Source organism: Myxocyprinus asiaticus, chromosome 18 (assembly GCF_019703515.2).
Source record: "Myxocyprinus asiaticus isolate MX2 ecotype Aquarium Trade chromosome 18, UBuf_Myxa_2, whole genome shotgun sequence".
In the NCBI taxonomy this organism is placed as follows: domain Eukaryota; kingdom Metazoa; phylum Chordata; class Actinopteri; order Cypriniformes; family Catostomidae; genus Myxocyprinus; species Myxocyprinus asiaticus.
The window spans coordinates 8,142,501-8,161,655 of NC_059361.1; the positions used below are offsets into that span (position 1 = coordinate 8,142,501).

Genomic DNA, 19,155 nt, shown 5'->3' on the forward strand with positions numbered 1-19,155 from the left:
AAAATGAATTTTGTAGACATGTAAATTGTGCTTGGGTAATCTCTTGACATTTTATAATTTTATGTTGGAGCTGATAGTGAAGGAAAAGCAGCCAACAAGTGTCCAGCATACATGGGAACTCCTTCTATACTGTTCAAAATGCATCCCACCTTATGAAGTTGCTTGAGAGAATAACCGGGATATGCAGAGCTGTAATCTAGATAAAGAGTGGCTACCTACGGCAAGTAAGGGCCATTCAGACCTAACGCATTCTTGAGCTAAAAAGCTAGACTTAACGCAGCGGTCTTAAGAGCCATTTTTTGACAGCATCTTAATGGGCACAACAGTCAAAGACACCAGTCTAGCAAATGTTTACATAGAAAAATTGCAGTCGAACACAAAAATGAGCAGCCCCCTAACTTGTTACAATAGTTTTTACTCGAGCCACTTTTTCACCATCGAGCCGAATGGTTATCGTTTTTTGTTGCCGATGATCTTGAATATTTCCTCATTCTCTCTGCAGTCGTAACCAGTTGTCCACTCTCCCTGCTCATCTGTGCCGACTGCCTCTCAAAGTTCTGATTGCCTGCAATAACAAGCTGGTTTCGCTGCCGGAGGACCTGGGCAAACTCAGACAGCTTACAGAACTGGTGAGTGTGTATGCTCCGCATCTGGACCAATGTTCTCATGAGTTCTGCATTTCATCTTTACATTTCCTCTTGCTAATGCAGATTACATGTCAACTCTCTCTCTCTCTTTCTCTTTTAAAGGATGTGAGCTGTAATGAGATCCAGACTCTTCCTCCTCAGATCGGTCAGTTGGAAGCTCTCCGTGACCTCAACATCCGTAGAAACCACCTCATTCGCCTGCCTCCTGGTCAGCCATACTGTAGACACCTGTACCTGTACTAAATTGGTGATATTTTCAATGTTGTGTAATATCTGTGTCATTTGGTTTGCAGAGCTGGCCGAGCTGCCGTTAGTACGGCTTGATTTCTCCTGTAATAAGGTTACGACAATCCCAGTATGCTACCGCAATCTCAGACACCTACAGAGCATAATTCTGGACAACAACCCTCTCCAGAGCCCACCTGCACAGGTAACAGAGATAGATAGATATAGTGTTAGAGATATTGTGTTGGTTATGTCACAGGAAGCAGATTTTGAACCCTTTACTAGACATATTTTATTTTAGAATTCAGGTTTTCTTATTTCATTGTAAATTAAATCTTATATCATTCATTTATGTTGTAATGCATGTGAAATTAGTTTATAATTTTCTTGCAAAAAGGACCATCAAGACTATCCTTGTAAACAAAACACCAACTGTGCCATGTTTTAAAACCTCCTCATGTTTTGTGTTTAGTGATATGTTTCTGATATGTTATAGAAATGCATAAAGGGAAAGATTCATATATTTAAATATCTGAACATGGAGGCGTGTAAAGCAACATCAGACCTTCCAGATTATGACAGAAGACCACTGCCCTTTGGATCCTGGTGAGAGATTACACTTTTAAAACACACAGTGGCCCTAAAAGAGTATTTGGACACTCAAGTCGCACTTAATTTATGAATGTCATTGCATTACATCTTAAAACAGAATTGAAAATAGTGTATTTCCATTAAGGGAAATTGTTTTGGACTCAATGCACATATCAAACCATGCACCATTTATTTATTTAAAAGATACAAACACAAGCAATCATTTCAAGCAAAGCATTTCACGAAAATTAGTTTGTTTGAAATGATAAAACAGTATACACTACATACTATACATACTAAAACAGTACACAAACTATTTGGACCCTTTTTGGTTGCGAAACATTAGTGAAATGTCCATAGTTCATGTGATGTACTACCCCTGTTTCATACATTCATTAAAAATCACCTCAACACCAGTTGCTTAAAAGTTACTGTAAAAATGGCTCCGAAAGGTGAGATTAGTTCTGAGGAAAGCTCTAGCATCATTTTTTGCAGATGTCACTGGTTTTTATCATTTTTTTATTTTTTTATTTTTTATTGCAAAGACATCCATTTATTTTTAAGTGTGGGTTAAGTGTCCAAATACTTTTTGAGGCCACTGCATGTTATATTACACTCGGTCTACAAACTTTTGTTTAGCTCAGCTGGATATTTGGATGTTTCTCCGACTGTTGATGAAACTCCTCCCTGATTTTCTCTCGCACCCACTTCCATTTGACACAGTTTAAGCTAGTGTTTATTGGCTCTGTCTCTCAGGGGATGCACAGAGAAGGGTGATTCTGTAGATAAGAGGGGAGGAAAGGAAAAGACATAGAGAGAGAGAGAGAGATTGGATTGATTGGAATGAAGGTATGAAGAGAAGAGGGATTGTAGCCGAACAGGATGACTGCAGCAGACACAGATGAAATGATTTAGAGATTGGAATCAAACTTCATGTATGGCAGCAGCTTAAACATATAAACTTGCCTCATGTTTGCGTTGATCATGCTCACGGTGTATATGTTATAATAATAATAATAATAATAATAATTGTATTTATATAGCACCTTTTAGCAATTAAGCACAAGGTGCTTAACAAAGCAAGTCAATACAAAAATCAATATTAAACAAGACTTAAAAACAGTCACAGATTCAGCAGATTTAATATCCCTGGGCAGGCTGTTCCATAATCGTGGGGCCGTCACTACAAACGCTCTATCACCTTTTGTTTGGTAAAAAGCAAGATTGAACTAACTTTCTGATGTGATATTCAAAATGTAAATTAGTATCAAAATACTGTAGACTCCAAATTTCTCACCACCTGCTGAATATTTGGGACTACCCGATTAAGTGTTGACTCAATCTGACTCTTTTTTTAGAATCAGGGCCAATTATAACAACATCTGTTTTATCAGTATTTAACTGAAGGAAATTACATGCCATACAATTTTTTATACCTACTATATACGCTTAAAGAACAGTTAAATTAGACAGATCATTGGTATTCAACAACAAATACAATTGCAGGTCATCTGCTTAGCAATGAAAATTAATGTTGTATTTTTGAATCACGGAATCAAGCGGTAGCATATAGAGTGAAAACAAAATTGGCCCTAACAGGGATCCTTGTGGAACACCACAGTTCATTTTTGAAGAGGAGGACATCTCATCTCCAACAGACGCTACAAATTTCCTATTCGTCAAGTAGGACACAAATCAGTCTAAATCCACCCCAGATATTCCCACCCATCTCTTTAATGTATCAATTAAAACTGAATGATCAACTGTATCAAATGCTGCAGTTAAATCAAGTAACACTAAAATGGAGCTTTCTCCAGCATCTTCAGCCATCAGTCATTTGTCACCCTAAGAAGGGCAGTTTCTGTACTGTGATCACCTTATTTTAGCATTTGTAAGTGTTTCTAAAACATGGATATCCCAACTCTCTGAAAATTGTCTATCTGTTATAGGTTGATTTTGGGACAGGACTATATAGCTATATATCACTTTTTTTTTCAGCCTTTTGTTTTGATGATATTAAACAATATTATATCAATATGTATCTATTTTCTCTCAAATTGTGTAGAAGGGTAATTTAAAAAAATAACTTAAAACTGATGTAACTTTTTCAGTGTTAAAATACTTTCTCCTATCCCAGCTTAAAATGTAGAGACAACTATTAATAAGCTATTCATAGGATAATTTTCTCGAAAACTGTAAACACTGTGTTTCTGTGGCGCTATGGAAATCGCTCTGTTTGTTTTGAGCGACCTGCTTTGACCCGTCTCAACAACGATACCCAACCAATGCCGTAAGTTTGGGGTGGTACAATCACTTTGTTTGACCAATGGCAAATGGGTGGCATATTAAGAAAGCTGTTTTGAAAACAACGTTTATTTTTGCAATTCCGTTTGGTGGCGCTAGTGGTGCAGAAATTACATCAGATTTAACACTGTTTTTGCCACTGAAGTTTAAAATTAAGATGCTTTTAAAACATTTAAAATGCTCACATACTATATGTGAAACTAGTCTAACGACACAGGCTTATGGGCCTATAATGTGAATTTTGAATATATACAGTAAATCACCTAGAAATTGGTGAACATACATTTATAAGTAATAATGAGTAATATGACTACTGTCCAGATATTAACTTTTTTGTTCCCCAAAACTGTTGATCACACATACTATTTTTATTTTATTTATTTTTAATACTGTGTGATTATCTGTATTTGATCACCACAAAACAGACAGCAGAAGATTTATTGTTTTTTTCGTAAGCATTTATCTGTTCTATCCCCGTCTATCAGTGTGGAGGATTTATATTCGGGTCGGCCGTATGGAGCTCTGGACTCTGGTTTTAACAGTGTGGATAGTGGAGACAAGAGATGGTCAGGAAATGAGGCAAGTGCTTCTCAACCCCACCATTTTTCTCTTATGTATCGCTCATTTGTATAATTTAATCAGTTTTATTTTTTCCTTCTTACAGCCTTCAGATGAGTTTTCAGACTTGCCGTTGAGAGTGGTGGAAATCACAAAAGAGCAGAGACAGAGAAGAGATCGAGAGAGAGAACGTGACGAGCACCGGATGGGATCTCACGTGACTAATGGCACATGTAAGAGGAATTCTACAGTACAGTTAAACGCACACCTGTGACCATACATCAGCTAATTTCTTTATTACAGCAGAAGTGTTTAATTTCTGCAACACCAAATGGAATTGCAAAAATAAATGTTGTTTTCAAACAGATTTCCGAATACACCTCATCTTCCATTGGTCAAAAATAGTGATAGTCCCACCCCAAACTCGCGCCATTTGGTTGAGGCGATGTTGCTCTGTCAAGCTGGCCGGGCTGCTCAAACAAACATTTTGGAAAGCCCTATATAAACTCAGCAAAAAAGAAGCGTCCCTTTTTCAGGACACTGTATTTTAAAGATAATTTTGTAAAAACCCAAATAACTTTATAGATCTTTATTGTAAAGGGTTTAAATAATATTTTCCATGCTTGTTCAATGAACCATAAACAATTAATGAACAAGCACCTGTGGAATGGTCGTAAGACAGTAACAGCCTACAGACGGTAAATAATTAAGGTCACGGTTATAAAAACTTAGGACACTAAAGAGACCTTTCTACTGACTCTGAAAAACACCAAAAGAAAGATGCTTAGGGTCCCTGCTCATCTGCGTGAACGTGCCTTAAGCATGCTGCATGGAGACAGTGCTACAGGGAGACAGGAAGGACAGCTGATCGTCCTCGCAGTGGCAAACCACGTGTAACAACACCTGCACAGGATCAGTACATCCGAATATCACACCTGCGAGACAGGTACAGGATGGCAACAACTGCCCGAGTTACACCAGGAATGCACAATCCCTCCATCAGTGCTCAGACTGTCCACAATAGGCTGAGAAAGGCTGGACTGAGGGCTTGTAGGCCTGTTGTAAGGCAGGTCCTTACCAGACATCACTGGCAACAACGTCGCCTATGGGCACAAACCCACCTTTGCTGGACCAGACAGGACTGGCAAAAAGCGCTCTTCACTGACGAGTCACGGTTTTGCCTCACCAGGGGTAATGGTCGGACTTGCGTTTATAGGAATGAGTGTTACACCGAGGCCTGTACTCTGGAGTGGGATCGATTTGGAGGTGGAGGGTCCGTCATGGTCTGGGGCGGTGTGTCACAGCATCATCGGACTGAGCTTGTTGTCATTGCAGGCAATCTCAACGCTATGCGTTACAGAGAAGACATCCTCCTCCCTCATATGGTACCTTTCCTGCAGGCTCATCCTGATATGACCCTCCAGCATAACAATGCCACCAGCCATACTGCTCATTCTGTGCCTGATTTCCTGCAAGACAGGAATGTCAGTGTTCTGCCATGGCCAGTGAAGAGCCTGGATTTCATTCCCATTGAACACGTCTGGGACCTGTTGGATCGGAGGGTGAGGGCTAGGGCCATTCCCCCCAGAATGTCCGGGAACTTGCAAGTGCCTTGGTGGAAGAGTGGGATAACATCTCACAGCAAGAACTGGCAAATCTGGTGCAGTCCATGAGGAGGAGATGCACTGCAGTACTTAATGCAGCTGGTGGCCACACCAGATACTGACTGTTACTTCTGATTTTGACAACACCCCCCCCCCCTTTGTTCAGGGACACATTATTCAATTTCTGTTAGTCACATGTCTGTGAAACTTGTTCAGTTTATGTCTTAGTTGTTGAATCTTTTATGTTCATACAAATATTAACATATGTTAAGTTTGCTGAAAATGAAAGCAGTTGAAAGTGAGAAGTTTTTTGCTGAGTTTATATACAGGAGTAAAGAGAAAGCTGCGAACACAGTGCATGTAAACGGGAATGCTGCTTTCCAGCCTTAAGGAGCTTTCTTGCAATAAATGGCTTTCAGGTGTCCATGTAAACAAGCTTAATGTTCTTGTTTTAGGCTTGCTTAGAGTAAAAGCGTGCACGCAAGCTGTAGTGATGTCCGCTTTGTGAGCTTTTTCCATGAATAAATCAAACCAGTTCTCAAATGATCTAAATGATTCATTAGTGAATCTGTCTGAATCAAAATGATGTTTAAAAATCCTTATCTAGTAATTAGAAATGACTGTAAGTTCATAGAAAAGACATGGAAATATGTTTGAGGGTGAATGTTATCTTAAAGCATGTTGACTGTACCTGATTCTTTATCTCTTCTCTTAGTGGAGTCAGAGGTTGAACAGATAGACTTCATTGACAGTTGTACGGGGGAGGAGGATGAGGAGGGTGGGCGGAGCCGGAGAACAGTGGAGCAAGTGAGCCTCAGCTCCCAGTTCATGGCCTACATTGAAAGACGAATCACCAGAGAGGTACTATGCTTGCTGACATCAGACTGGCAAATGTTGTCATCATATCCTGCATTGGTAACATTAACTTTACGGATGTGCTTTTAGGGTTCACCAGTGAAGACCAGCCCATCCAGAGATTTAAGAACGGATGACCCAAGACGCCAAAGCTCCCTACATAACCGGTACTAACTTACTCTTTTGTACGTTCTACACTTTATTCTATAGTTTAGTAGTTCCTCTATTTTTTCCATGAATTCACTTATAATATAAGTCAAGGTTTCTTTTAACAAAACATTTTTGTAATACAGATTTCATGACCATTTTCCACCCTCTCTCTCTAACCTTACAATTAAGCAGTTTTTGCTACTGTACCTTTAAGAATTTTATGTGTACATGAGCTCTGTTATGATTTATACTTTCTGTATACTGGCATAGTTCATACTGTCACTGATCAAGATGCTGAATTTTGAAGCAGTGTTCATATGTAAATGTAGGTGGTCATATGTAATGTTATAACCACAATGATTTTGAAAGAGCTTTGTTTGTCAAACTGTTGTTCTCTTTACAGAGGTGGGTCAGATACTGCCGTCACATCTTCATATGCTCACAGTCAGGTAATTGTAACTGTACATACTCTCTCTATCACGATATACAGTAAGTGAAAGCAAAGTCCTGTATTTTACTGTTATCTTTCGGGTTCTGTGTGTTAGCGGACTGCCAGTTTGACATCAGGTTCTGGTGTCGGTGTGGAGAGAGTGAGACGAGAAGCTCAGTTAGCAGCACTGCGGTACGAGGAGGAACGACAGAAAACCAGATCAGTGCAGAAAGAAGCTGTTATGAACTTTGTGAAGGTACACACACTGACATTTCTTGAAAATCAAACATGGCTGGTTTGTTTCCTAATATCAAACATCATTGAACAGAATTTTAGTAAGGGTGATGATGATGTGTAGTTTAAAACCGAGCTGTTTTCCTCATCAGTGGTGGTTAGAATGTCGGGCTGTCTAGTTGTTTGAGATGTTTGACTTCCTCTGTAGTGCTTTAAGGTAAGAAAAAAAAAAAAAAAACTAAATTCAGTACAAATGGGTCATGTAAGATTTGTTGTCTGCGTCGCAATTTTGAGTAGCGCGAGTGATCCTGCTCTGCACTCTCTTGTCTCTGGAGCACAAATATCGGGAAGCCTGCTGGTCTCGCACGCCCTTGAGTGCTATAGAGATAGCGTACATGACAGACACTCAAGTAAATCAAGGATGCGCGTGTCAGGTGATAAGCATACTTTACGCTTATGAATTTGCCAAATTACATTGAAAATTTCTCACATGAAGCCCTGACCACTGATATATATGCACACGCCAAGCACATGGATATTTACATATCCACGGAGTATATACAGAGTGGTGGTGGTGTAGTGGACTAAAGCACTGAACTGGTAAGCAGAAGGTTGTTGGTTCGATCCCCACAGCCACCACCATTGTGTCCTTGAGCAAGGCACTTAACTCCAGGTTGCTCCAGGGGGATTGTCCCTGTAATAAGGGCACTGTAAGTCGCTTTGGATAAAAGCGTCTGCCAAATGCATAAATGTAAATGTTCATATTGTGATGTACAGGATATAACAAAAGATCTATTGATTAACACTTTATATCTTCACCACAATATATATCGTCATATCGCCCAGTCCTAGGTTGAACTATCCCTTTAATTAATACTGCTGCCACCATGCTGGAAAGATATTTTCTTGTCTATTTTCAGAACAAATCGTCTCCAAGTCCTACAAAGCTCAGTCCAACAGACAGTGAGGTAAGTGTCTTTCTCATCACTCCTCTTCTTCAGTTACTGCACTGACATATCCATTACCTCCCGAGTCCCCACCCATCAGTTTATCCTGCCCTCATTGTTTGCTGTGTGCGTGAGTGAGTGAGTGGCCCTGTAGTGTTACATCTAGTCTTATGTGTACTGTCCCACCCCAGAGTCTGTACCCCTCCAGACGGTCCACTCACACAGACGACTCAGCCCTCATTATGGTAAGAGCCAATCAGCTCAGATTAAAGGTTGCCATCCTCCTCCAGTACGTCTGTCTTAACCAATCACATTCACACTTCGTCCTTTGTTCCATCTCATTTCTTAGAACAAACAACTCTGTGTTCATTTTCCTTAACAGATGTCTTTCCAAATCAGAGTCAAAATTCTGTTATTCTTTTCTTACCCTCATGTCGTTTCTAACCTGTATGTCTTTCGTTCTTCCTTGGAACACAAAAGGAGATGTTAAGCAGAATGTTAGGGCCTGTATAGAAAAAATGCAATGAAAGTGAATGGTGACTGAGGCTTCTCCTTCTGTGTTCCATGAAAGAAAAAAATTCATACAGGTTTGGAGCAACATGAGAGTGAATTAATAATTACAGAATTTTCATTTTTGGGTGAACAATCCTATTAACTGCTAACCTTCTAACCTGCTTTGATCTTACACGCCTGCCCTGCTGCTTTGCTTGTCTCCTCTATTTCTCCCTCTCTCTCTCTCTCTCTCTCTCTCTCTCTCTCTCTCTCTCTCTCTCTCTCTCTCTCTCTCTCTCTCTCTCTCTCTCTCTCTCTCTCTCTCTCTCTCTCTCATGTTTGTTCTATGTCAGAGTGAGTTTGAGCCTCTACTGATATTTGAGATAGACACAGATACCAACACTATAAAGAAGAGACCAGACCCTCACAAACAGGTGAAAGATACACACATAAACACACATTCACATTTATATCGTTTTAAATAAAGCTAATTATAATTGCTACATATTAACCCGTATAAAGAACCTAACCATAAATAAAAACATGATATTGACTTATAAACACAAATACAAAGACAGATTTACATTAGCTGACTTCTGGAGACATTTCCCATTCTTTTTCCCTTATATTTTCATTCTTTTTTTTTTTTTATAGCATGATTAGAAATACTCACTGATCAGATTTGGGTTTTTCACTTTTTTTCTCATACTCAATCTGTGCAGTATATGGCATTTAGAACGTCCTGCAGTATTAGCAGGAATTAAACTATGAATTCTTTCACTCCTATACACTTTCCCAAACCCGCTATTCATTTCCTGCTTTCATTCCTTTGTTGTTTTTTATACTACCCGTTCCGCATTTCTCTCTGGCTGGCTAGTCTCTCTCTGCTGTGCCGCTGGATGGGTGCATTTCTCCTGCTTTAGCCGTCCCCTCCTGTACGCCGCAGGTACTGCGCTGCATCTTGCTGCTGGAGATTTATCTGCCAAAACACTGTAGAGACAGAAAAGCTTAGTTTGGATGTTTCTATTTTTGGATGATTTTGCTCTTTAAAAAACAAAACACACACTAAAGCACCCTGTCCTAACAAGGCATAAAATGTCATTGACTTCAAGCAATAAATCCCATCTCTTGTATGTTAATATGTCTTTTTGATTCTAGCCAACCATGACATGTTTTGTCTGTCACTTGTTTTAAATTTTTGTCACATTATTCTGGGTAGTTCTGCCCACAGTGATATGGTTGGCTGGGACTTTGTTGCTTTTCACAGTATTTTGTTTTCATTGAGGACAGAAAAATTACTTGACACAGGAAACTGGTTTAGACATGGTGTAATATTTCAGCTGATTCATGTGCATGTTGTTTAGGGCTTGGAAATTCTCATAACAGAATTGTAATGTCATATCAAAGTGGGGTCATTCATAGTTCACAGTAAGTGCATGCTAGAGATAATGTTCATTAATAATTATTTCCACTGATGTGACTTTCTATCTGTTTTAATTTTTCTTTCCAATTCTTGCTAAACAATTCCTGCCATCGGCAGCAAGGTGAAGATTATGCCTCGCTCTCACCCACTGGTATGTTTTAGTCTCGGTACCTCACTTTTCCCATTCAATCCTACACACCATTGTGACTCAACTTCCTACCTGTCCCGCAGCCCTCCAATCACCCACTTACCCCAGCCCTGCTGCCCTGCCCCCTTCTCGCGGCCCAGCCCAGCGACCTGAGAGTTACCTGTTTCGGCTGAGTCATCTACAGGACAAGAAGAAAGGTATGTGCACATGACACAGACATTCCTCTGCTTTTGGGACCTTTGCGATGTCATCATGCATAATTGAACATATGACGTGCACAAACCGGAACATTATGGGTAAATCTTATGAAATCTTTTAAGAGCATTTACGGGTCATATTTCACCCCAAAACCAAATGGGAAAAGAAAAAAATTTTTTTTTAGAAAATAAACTTTTTTTTTTGCATTGTGACATTTCCACGATATTTCCCTCGAATTCTTATTACTACAATATGAAAAACTACTTATTTTAATTGCAATAGTTTTTTCATTATGGTAGTAATTTTTTTGCTACATTTAATTTATGCTGCTTTAATGAAAACAAACTCTGAATGAATGAATGAATGAGCGTTATATTTATATACTTTACATACGGAACAGGGGAATCTCCTCAACCACCACCTGTGTGCAGCATCCACCTGGATGATGTGACGGCAGCCATAGTGCGCCAGTACGCTTACCACACACCAGCTGTTGGTGGAGAGGAGAGAGTAGAGTTATAGAGCCAATTAATGGATGGGGATTATTAGGAGGCCATTATTGAAAAGGGCCAATAGGGGGGAATTTGGCCAGGACACCGGGGTTACACCCCTACACTTTGCGAGAAGTATCCTGGGATTTTTAATGACCACAGAGAGTCAGGACCTCAGTTTAACATCTCATCCGAAGGACAGTGCCTTTTCACAGAATAGTGTCCCCATCACTAAACTGGGGTGTTAGGACCTACACAGACCACAGGGTGAGCACCCCCTTCTGGCCTCACTAACAGTGCTCTTCCAGCAGCAACCTTAGTTTTCTCCAGGAGGTCTCCCATCCAGGTACTGACCAGGCTCAAACCTGCTTAGCTTCAGTGGGTAACCAGTCTAGAGTTCCAGGGTGATATGGCTGCTAATGTCCGTAAAAGATGATTTTCATTACTGTATTACAGCAGCAATTATTAGTAATTATCATTAAATGATTTGAGAATTATCATTATCGTAAAAGTGAAAATTACAGTAATGATAATTAAGGAAATGTGCTTATAGGCTAATAAGTGTACTTTTAGGATGTTCTGCAATATAATTATGTGTGAAGCATGTTTGTCATGACTGTATCATGTAATCGCTCGGTAAAGTGGAGTCTAATGTGACGCTTTTGTGATTTGCAGGAGATTCAGGAGTGCAGAGAGCGGAGTCTACAGATGCTACTCCCACACCGAGTCCTGCACCAACTGGAGAGGAGGCGGAGCTGATAGAACAACTGAGAAGGGTGAGTCAATTAAACTGCCAAAATAAAGCTGTTCAGCCGTGACGTCAATTTGTAGGGGAACCCTGAGGTCTAATTTGCCATTGGTTCCCTCTGGATTTTCCTATGGGTTTTTATAATGGGGTTTTTGAACTTATGAGTAAAATAAAGTCTGTGGTAAACATTACTTGACGAAACATGGACGTTTTGTTCTACAACATAGATTACACACAGTCATACCTCAAACGTGAATTTTGAAGCTGTACTGAATTATATACTTTTTTTTTTTTTAAATGCACGGCGGCTTCAAAATTCAAGTTTGAGGTACGATTGTGTATAATTTATATTGTAGAACAAAGCATCCACGTTTCGTCAAATAATGTTTATCACAGACCTTATTTTACTCATAAGTTCAGAAACCCATAGGAAAATCCAGAGTGAACCCATGGTGAATTTTCATCCGGGTGTTCGAACTACAAAGCTCTATAACTTCCCCTTCTTATCATCCTGTTGCCATGACGACGGCAATTTCCACACGTCATGTGTAGTTAAAAGCAGCAATTCTTTTATTAAACTCTCCTGTTCATAAGATTTAATTCTCACGTTTAATTTAAATAACAAACCCGTCTAATCTCATTGGATTTGTTTTTTTTTGTATCTTGGCCACATTATATTGCTGCACTGCTGTTGCCCTGACTGTCTGATTTTGCATCTTTCCTGTAGAATATTGAATGTCGACTCAAGGTGTCTTTACCGAGTGACCTTGGGGCTGCTTTGACTGACGGGGTCGTGTTGTGCCATCTGGCCAATCACGTGCGTCCTCGATCCATACCCAGCATCCATGTACCTTCACCGGCAGTGGTACGTGGCTGTTTTTGGATTTATTTTGTTTCTATCTGCATTTATTCGTATTTTTGAGTGTTTGTGCCTGTTTGCACATGTTAATGTTTCTTGTATTCTCTTTCCAGCCCAAACTGACGATGGCCAAGTGTCGACGGAATGTGGAGAACTTTCTTGAGGCTTGTCGCCGAATTGGAGTTCCTCAGGTATCTGTGTTAGGTCCTCTACAGTTTGCAAGCTATTACACTCTTGCTTTAATATCTTTAATTCTAACACCTCCAAGTTTAACAGCTAACAGTTTAACTAACCTTTTCTCTCTCTTTCCCATGCCCTTCCATTTTGAAACCACCCCACATCCCATCAATTTTGTTTTATTTGAATACATTTTTATATCCCTCCCTACTCCTGTTGGCCCTGTGGGCAGGATAGCTTGTGTTCGCCAGGGGACGTGTTGAAAGGGGAGGTTGTTTGTGTGTTCAGGCTAGTTGAGGCCTTGCTCTCCCAGGCCCCGCCCACACTTCACTCCACCCCTTCTACCCAGCTGACTGGTTTTGCCCTCTTCTACCTGTCAATTATGTCGCTGCTCTGTGCTATCTATTGCCACCTGGTGTCAAGTCTTTGAATTGCACTTACGTAGTGATTACTGTACTAAAATAGGCAATTGTTTGTGCGCTCATGTGTTTATGCAAAATGAGCAGATTTTACACAAAAGCCAGTGTTTATTCACACAAATCTTACCTTTGTCTGAGTTGTAGGGTTTGGGAATCAAGAATCGGTTCTATTTCAGAACTGGTTCCATGTGTTTTAAAAATATTGGAAAAAAATTTATTTTCGTAATGTTAAGTTCCGTAAAAATTTCATGAACGCCTATGTTTTTTTCGCCGATGTGGACATAAGACCGTAATAAAATACACAACAACATAGAGAACATTTGCAAACAGATTACTTTTATGAGCTGGTTTTTTTAATGAAGGCTTAAATCAATGTAATTACAGACAGGTTAATCTACTAACAAAGTTTAAAAATGCACATTCAACAGTTTTTTAAAAAAAAAAATGATACGCCAATAAAAAAAAAAAAAGCTTAAATAATATTGTTTATAAAAAATTAAGGAACTGAATCATTCAGTGGAATTGGAACCAGCAATGTTAAATTCCCTATGATTCCCATCCCTACTAAATTACATACAATTTAGTGTTTGTGTGCTTTTAAAGGAAGCACATTTTTATAGCAAAAATCAAAGCTTCATCTAAAAGCACAAAGATGGGTTGAGTCACCCATTCAGCCTTAAATAAGACTTAAGAACACGCATCCTGCTCACTAACAAAGCTCGTTATTGCACCGTGGAGCTGCTGCAACGTTTCCTAAAGGAAAATGGCAGGAGGGAGGTTTTTTTTTTTGTGTGAAATTTGATTTGAATTTTGGGAGGTTTTTCATAAGCTTATCTGACCTGGATGATGCCAAACCATAAACTCCCTGTTTATCCCTTTGTGCCTTACAGTGGTGTGTGTCCATGTCTTTGACTTCACAGTTAAATAGAAAACATCTCAACTCGCAAGCAGAACTAAACCCTACAGATATCAAGCATGTTGGCAATCTTTTACCAGAAGCAGTTTACTCAGCACTAAAATAGGTCTATACCATAGGTCATTGTCAACCTGTTCATGTCTGTTACTAATATACAGTATAAGTTTCTAACACAAAGGAAAATACAATACCGGTCCTGTACAGTGTGTGTGTGTGTGTGTGTGTTTGTGTGTGCGTGCGTGTCAAATTTGTGTGCCATATTGCCTGATTTTCCAACGACTGTTGTCCTGCTTTTCTACAATAAAAACTAAACTCAAGTATCTAGTGTAGACTTGTTTTCTATTGTTAGTATTTATTATAAGCGACTTGTTGTTAACAATATAAGGCCATTCAAAGGTTATGGGTTCAAGTCCCACAATAGTGGCAGCTTTTTGTTGAATTGGGGTGGTGTAGTGGTTAAAGCTCGATGGTGGTAATTGGAAGGTTGCTTGTTCGATTCCCACAAGGAGTGAGTTGTGAGAATTCTAGGAATAAGTCTGGGCTGCGTTTCCCGATAACGATGGATTTTGGCTCTTAAAGGAATATTCTAGGTTCAATACAAGTTAAGCTCAATCCACACCATTTGTGGCATAATGTTGATAACCACAAACAATTATTTTGACACGTCCCTCCTTTTCTTTAAAAAAATTAAAAAGTAAAATCGAGGTTACAGTGAGGCACTTACAATGGAAGTGAATGGGGCCAATTTTTGGGGGTTTAAAGGCAGAAATGTGAAGCTTATAATTTGATAAAAGCACTTACATTAATTATGTTAAAACTCGAGCTGTAAAGTTGTTTAAATCGTTGTTTTTACAGTCATTTGAGGATTTTAGGGTTTGTTGACATTACATCGTCATGGCAATGAAGATGTAAAATTGGCCATAACTTTACACAGAAAAGATTAGTAAGTAATTTTGTCACACTAAAATCATGTTAACACACATAGTTTATGTCTTGTGGTTATACATTTGAAACAGCGAATATTTTAACATTCATGGATTGGCCCCCACTTCACTTTCACAAGTGCCTCATTGTAACCCAGATTTGTGCTTTTTTTTTTTTTTTTTTTTTTTTAAGAAAAGGAGGGTCAGATAAAATTTTTGTGGTAAGCAATATGTCAACAATGCTGTCGATTGAGCTTAACTTGTATTGGACCTGGAATATTCCTTTAAGAACGTTCTCTATGTGCAAAGTTACGAATGTTCATTCCTTTCCAACATAAGTTTCTCAAAACTGCACTTAACATGAACGCGCAAGAATGCGCGTTAAGCTACTTAAGTGTCGCTGTCCCTTTCTGAAGCACTGAAATGTCACCTTAGAATCGCTTGTCATTGTAAACAGTGCTGGGTAAGTTACTCAAAATGTAATCCACTACTAATTACTTCTCTAAAAAATATCAGATTACTGATTACTTACTCCAAAAGTAATCACAGTACTAATTGTTTTAAGTTACTTTCTAAAATGCTTTTCACATAAAAGTTTGTTTTTCCACAAATGTATAATGTCTGTACAGTATTTCCTCCTCGCTCATTGGTGCGCACGCAGCACTCATTCTGTTGATAATTAGGCTAAATATTTAAGAAAATAACTTTATACAAAGAATTTGCCTTGCTAATGGATGTTATGCAAAACATATATTATATTATAGATGTAGCATTTATGAGAATGTACTTAATAATATTAATTAAAAATAATAATCGATTGATAGGTCAATCGCTGCATTCTACGGTCAAATATTTTTGTGTAAGAGCAGTTAATTTGTAATCAATATTTCCAAAATATTTCATGTCTATTTATTTCATACTTAGTTGTGTAATAAGTTTAGTTAGCCAGTCATTATCGCAAAATTAACTGTACATTATGCCTTACTTAACCATCTACTAATATCGATTTATAAACTTTCACACGTGTAAAACTAAGTAACTGTTATGAGCACGTTCTTAGCTCCAGTTCCTGCTGGAGAATTGCCGAGCCATCGTGTTCACGACCCCTTAAATGTTGTCTCGTCCACAAAAAACTGAATGTTGTTTTTGGTTACTGTTTATGTTAGCGCGGCACTCTTGCTCTTATTTTGGTGAGTTTCAGTTTGATTTCCTGCGAAAATGGGGCTTGATAGTGGGCAAGTTCATCAACGAGTTGTTAAGTGTGACACCCCCCACCCAAATCGAGTTATTCCGAGTCTGCTAGCATGACACTGGCTTTAGTTGACTTTGTCTTGTTTCTCAATCTGATCTCTCCGCTGTTTTCTGTCTGATTTCTCTGTCTCTCCTCATCCTTTCTTTACAGTTTCCATGATGTTTGATTTTTTTTCCCCTTATATTTACTTTCATCTACATTTTACTTCTTAAGTTGTACATATCTGTATATTTGAGTTGCTTTATTTTAAACATTTAACTTTTGAGTTATATACATTTTGTTATGATTTGTTTCTCCATTGACATGCCTTTCTCTTCCCCCTTCCATTGTGTTCACCCCTGCTGTGTGTGTGTGTGTACGGCTGCAGAGTCAGCTATGTCTGCCTCTCCACATCCTGGAAGAGCGAGGTTTACCTCAGGTGGCAGGTACGGTCCGTGCCCTTCTGGATTTGGCCCCTCCAAAGCACAGTCCCTCCCCCAGCACAACACCAACCCATGCCAGCACTGCCTCACCCCTCGTGCTGTAGAATTGACTCTCAGACTGATCAGTAAACAGATGGATCACAAGAAATCTTTATGACCAATTTCTGCTATAAAGAGACCCAGAAATGTTTCTTTAATGGTAACACTCCATCACACATATACACAAACTACTGGCTCTGTGAATACACAGTTCATCAAACTTGGACCAGTCCTCAGAGAAGAGTGAGACATGACAGAGAAGATATGGGACAGTGAAACTTGTCCAGAGACTTCTTAGAAGCATTTTTGCTCTTGTTTTTTTAGCAGCGAGTAATTTTTACACTTTCGTGACTCTTAACTATTATGGGTGGTGTTTATTTTTTATTATTATTGTTATTATTACTGACTCTCGATTGATGTGGGGATGAGAGTTAGCCAAATTATCTGAGAGTTACGTTGGTATATTATGATAAACCTCACGAAATCTGTCAAGAACATGTCCAGGTCATATTTCACCGCAAAATGAATTCAAATGAATCCTATTTTTTAGGACCATTAAGGTTATTTTCAGGACACTTAAGCACATTTTAGCCCCCAAATCTCATTACCTTAATGCAAACAAATCTAATTCTCATTATTGTAATGTGAAAATGTATTGATGTATTATTTGAATTGTAATTTGTATTTATACATCGTGATAGTATATTGTGCTACCTTTAACTTATAGTGATTTAAATTTAAAATGCATTTTAGGACAGTAATTTTTATTCTAATATAGTAAAATTACTGTATTACATTTAGAATAATGGGAATAAAAAAAACCTCAGAAGTAAAATATCTGGATGGAATTTGGTTGTGAGAATATGTGGGCGAAATGTGCTTGATTAATTGAAAAAACAAATGTCACGGTGCAAAAAAAACCTAATGGCTGTAAAAGTAGGCTTTTTATTTTATTTTATTTTTTTATATAATTATTATTGTTTTTGGATTTTGGGGTGAAATGTGACCTGGAAAAGTTTTTGCTTTTTGTGAGATTCACCTGTGCGTATTTAAATTGTAGAAAAACAACTGAAGACATCAATATGGCATGCAGTTGACTAAAAAGGGATAGTTCACCCAAAAATGAAAATTCTGTCTTCATTTACTCACTTTCATGTCATCGCAGATGTGTATGACTTTCTTTATATTGCTGAACACAAACAAAGATTTTTAGAAGAATATCTCACCTCTGTACAATACAATACAATACAATACAATACAAATGAATGGTGACCAGACCTTTCAAGCTCAAATATCACATAAAAGCAGCATAAAAGTAATCCATAAGACACCAGTGGTTAATTCCATGTCTTTAGAAGCAATATAATATTTGTGGGTGAGAAACGGATCAATATTTAAGCCCTTTTTTCCTATAACTCTGAACTTTCACTCACCACTTTCACTTTCAGAAAGTGAAAGTGGAGATTTATAGTAAAAAAGAATTGAAATATTGATCTGTTTCTCATCCATAGTGATTGCTTGGCTTCACTGGAGTCATATGGATGACTTCTACTATGACTGCCTGTGCTTTTTGGAGCTTTAACGTTCTGGTCACCATTCACTTGCATTGTAAGGACCTACAGAGCTGAGATATTCTTCTAAAAATCTTCATTTGTGTTCTGCATTAGAAAGAAAGTCATACATATCTGGGATGGGACGAAAGAGAGTAAATGATAAGAGAATTTTCATTTTTGGGTGAACTATCCCTTTAATTACACTAATTATAAGTGGTCTTAGATTAACACTAGGGATACAGGACTACAATCTGATCTGCTGAATGTTTATGTCTACTTCACCGGAGACGAGGAGTTTTAGTGTGTAGCCACATGGTTGTGTTGTAAAGGACACTTTTAGTGCTACTTTTAGTACAACAATCACAGAGAAAAAAACTATGAAAAGTTTAAGAGCTCACAGGCTTTATTGACCTTGTGGAATTGAGAGGTTTAGTGATATAGCAAGGTTTAGCATGATGGGCAAAATATATTTTTTTTTATATAACAAATATATGTAAAGGAGTTTAAAACACCGTAAATGATTGAAACACTTATATTTGTATAGCCTTGG

General features: G+C 38.4%; 1 protein-coding gene across 4 annotated transcripts in view; it reads left to right on the plus strand.

The window, feature by feature from the left end:
- Positions 1-18,715, plus strand: part of LOC127456031 (DISP complex protein LRCH3-like) — a 45,545-nt gene extending 26,830 nt beyond the window's left edge. The window contains exons 3-21 of one of the 4 annotated variants that reach the window (XM_051724310.1): positions 503-629; positions 750-855; positions 941-1,077; positions 1,369-1,478; positions 4,253-4,346; positions 4,432-4,558; positions 6,645-6,790; positions 6,875-6,951; positions 7,338-7,383; positions 7,480-7,620; positions 8,519-8,566; positions 9,391-9,471; positions 9,915-9,983; positions 10,578-10,611; positions 10,692-10,805; positions 11,973-12,073; positions 12,773-12,910; positions 13,018-13,095; positions 13,314-16,946. In XM_051724310.1, the coding sequence (XP_051580270.1) occupies positions 503-629; positions 750-855; positions 941-1,077; positions 1,369-1,478; positions 4,253-4,346; positions 4,432-4,558; positions 6,645-6,790; positions 6,875-6,951; positions 7,338-7,383; positions 7,480-7,620; positions 8,519-8,566; positions 9,391-9,471; positions 9,915-9,983; positions 10,578-10,611; positions 10,692-10,805; positions 11,973-12,073; positions 12,773-12,910; positions 13,018-13,095; positions 13,314-13,511 (1,972 nt within the window). In that variant the 3' untranslated portion in view covers positions 13,512-16,946. The other 3 variants (XM_051724311.1, XM_051724312.1, XM_051724314.1) reach the window with 3 other exon arrangements.
- Positions 18,716-19,155: the final 440 nt, after the last annotated feature.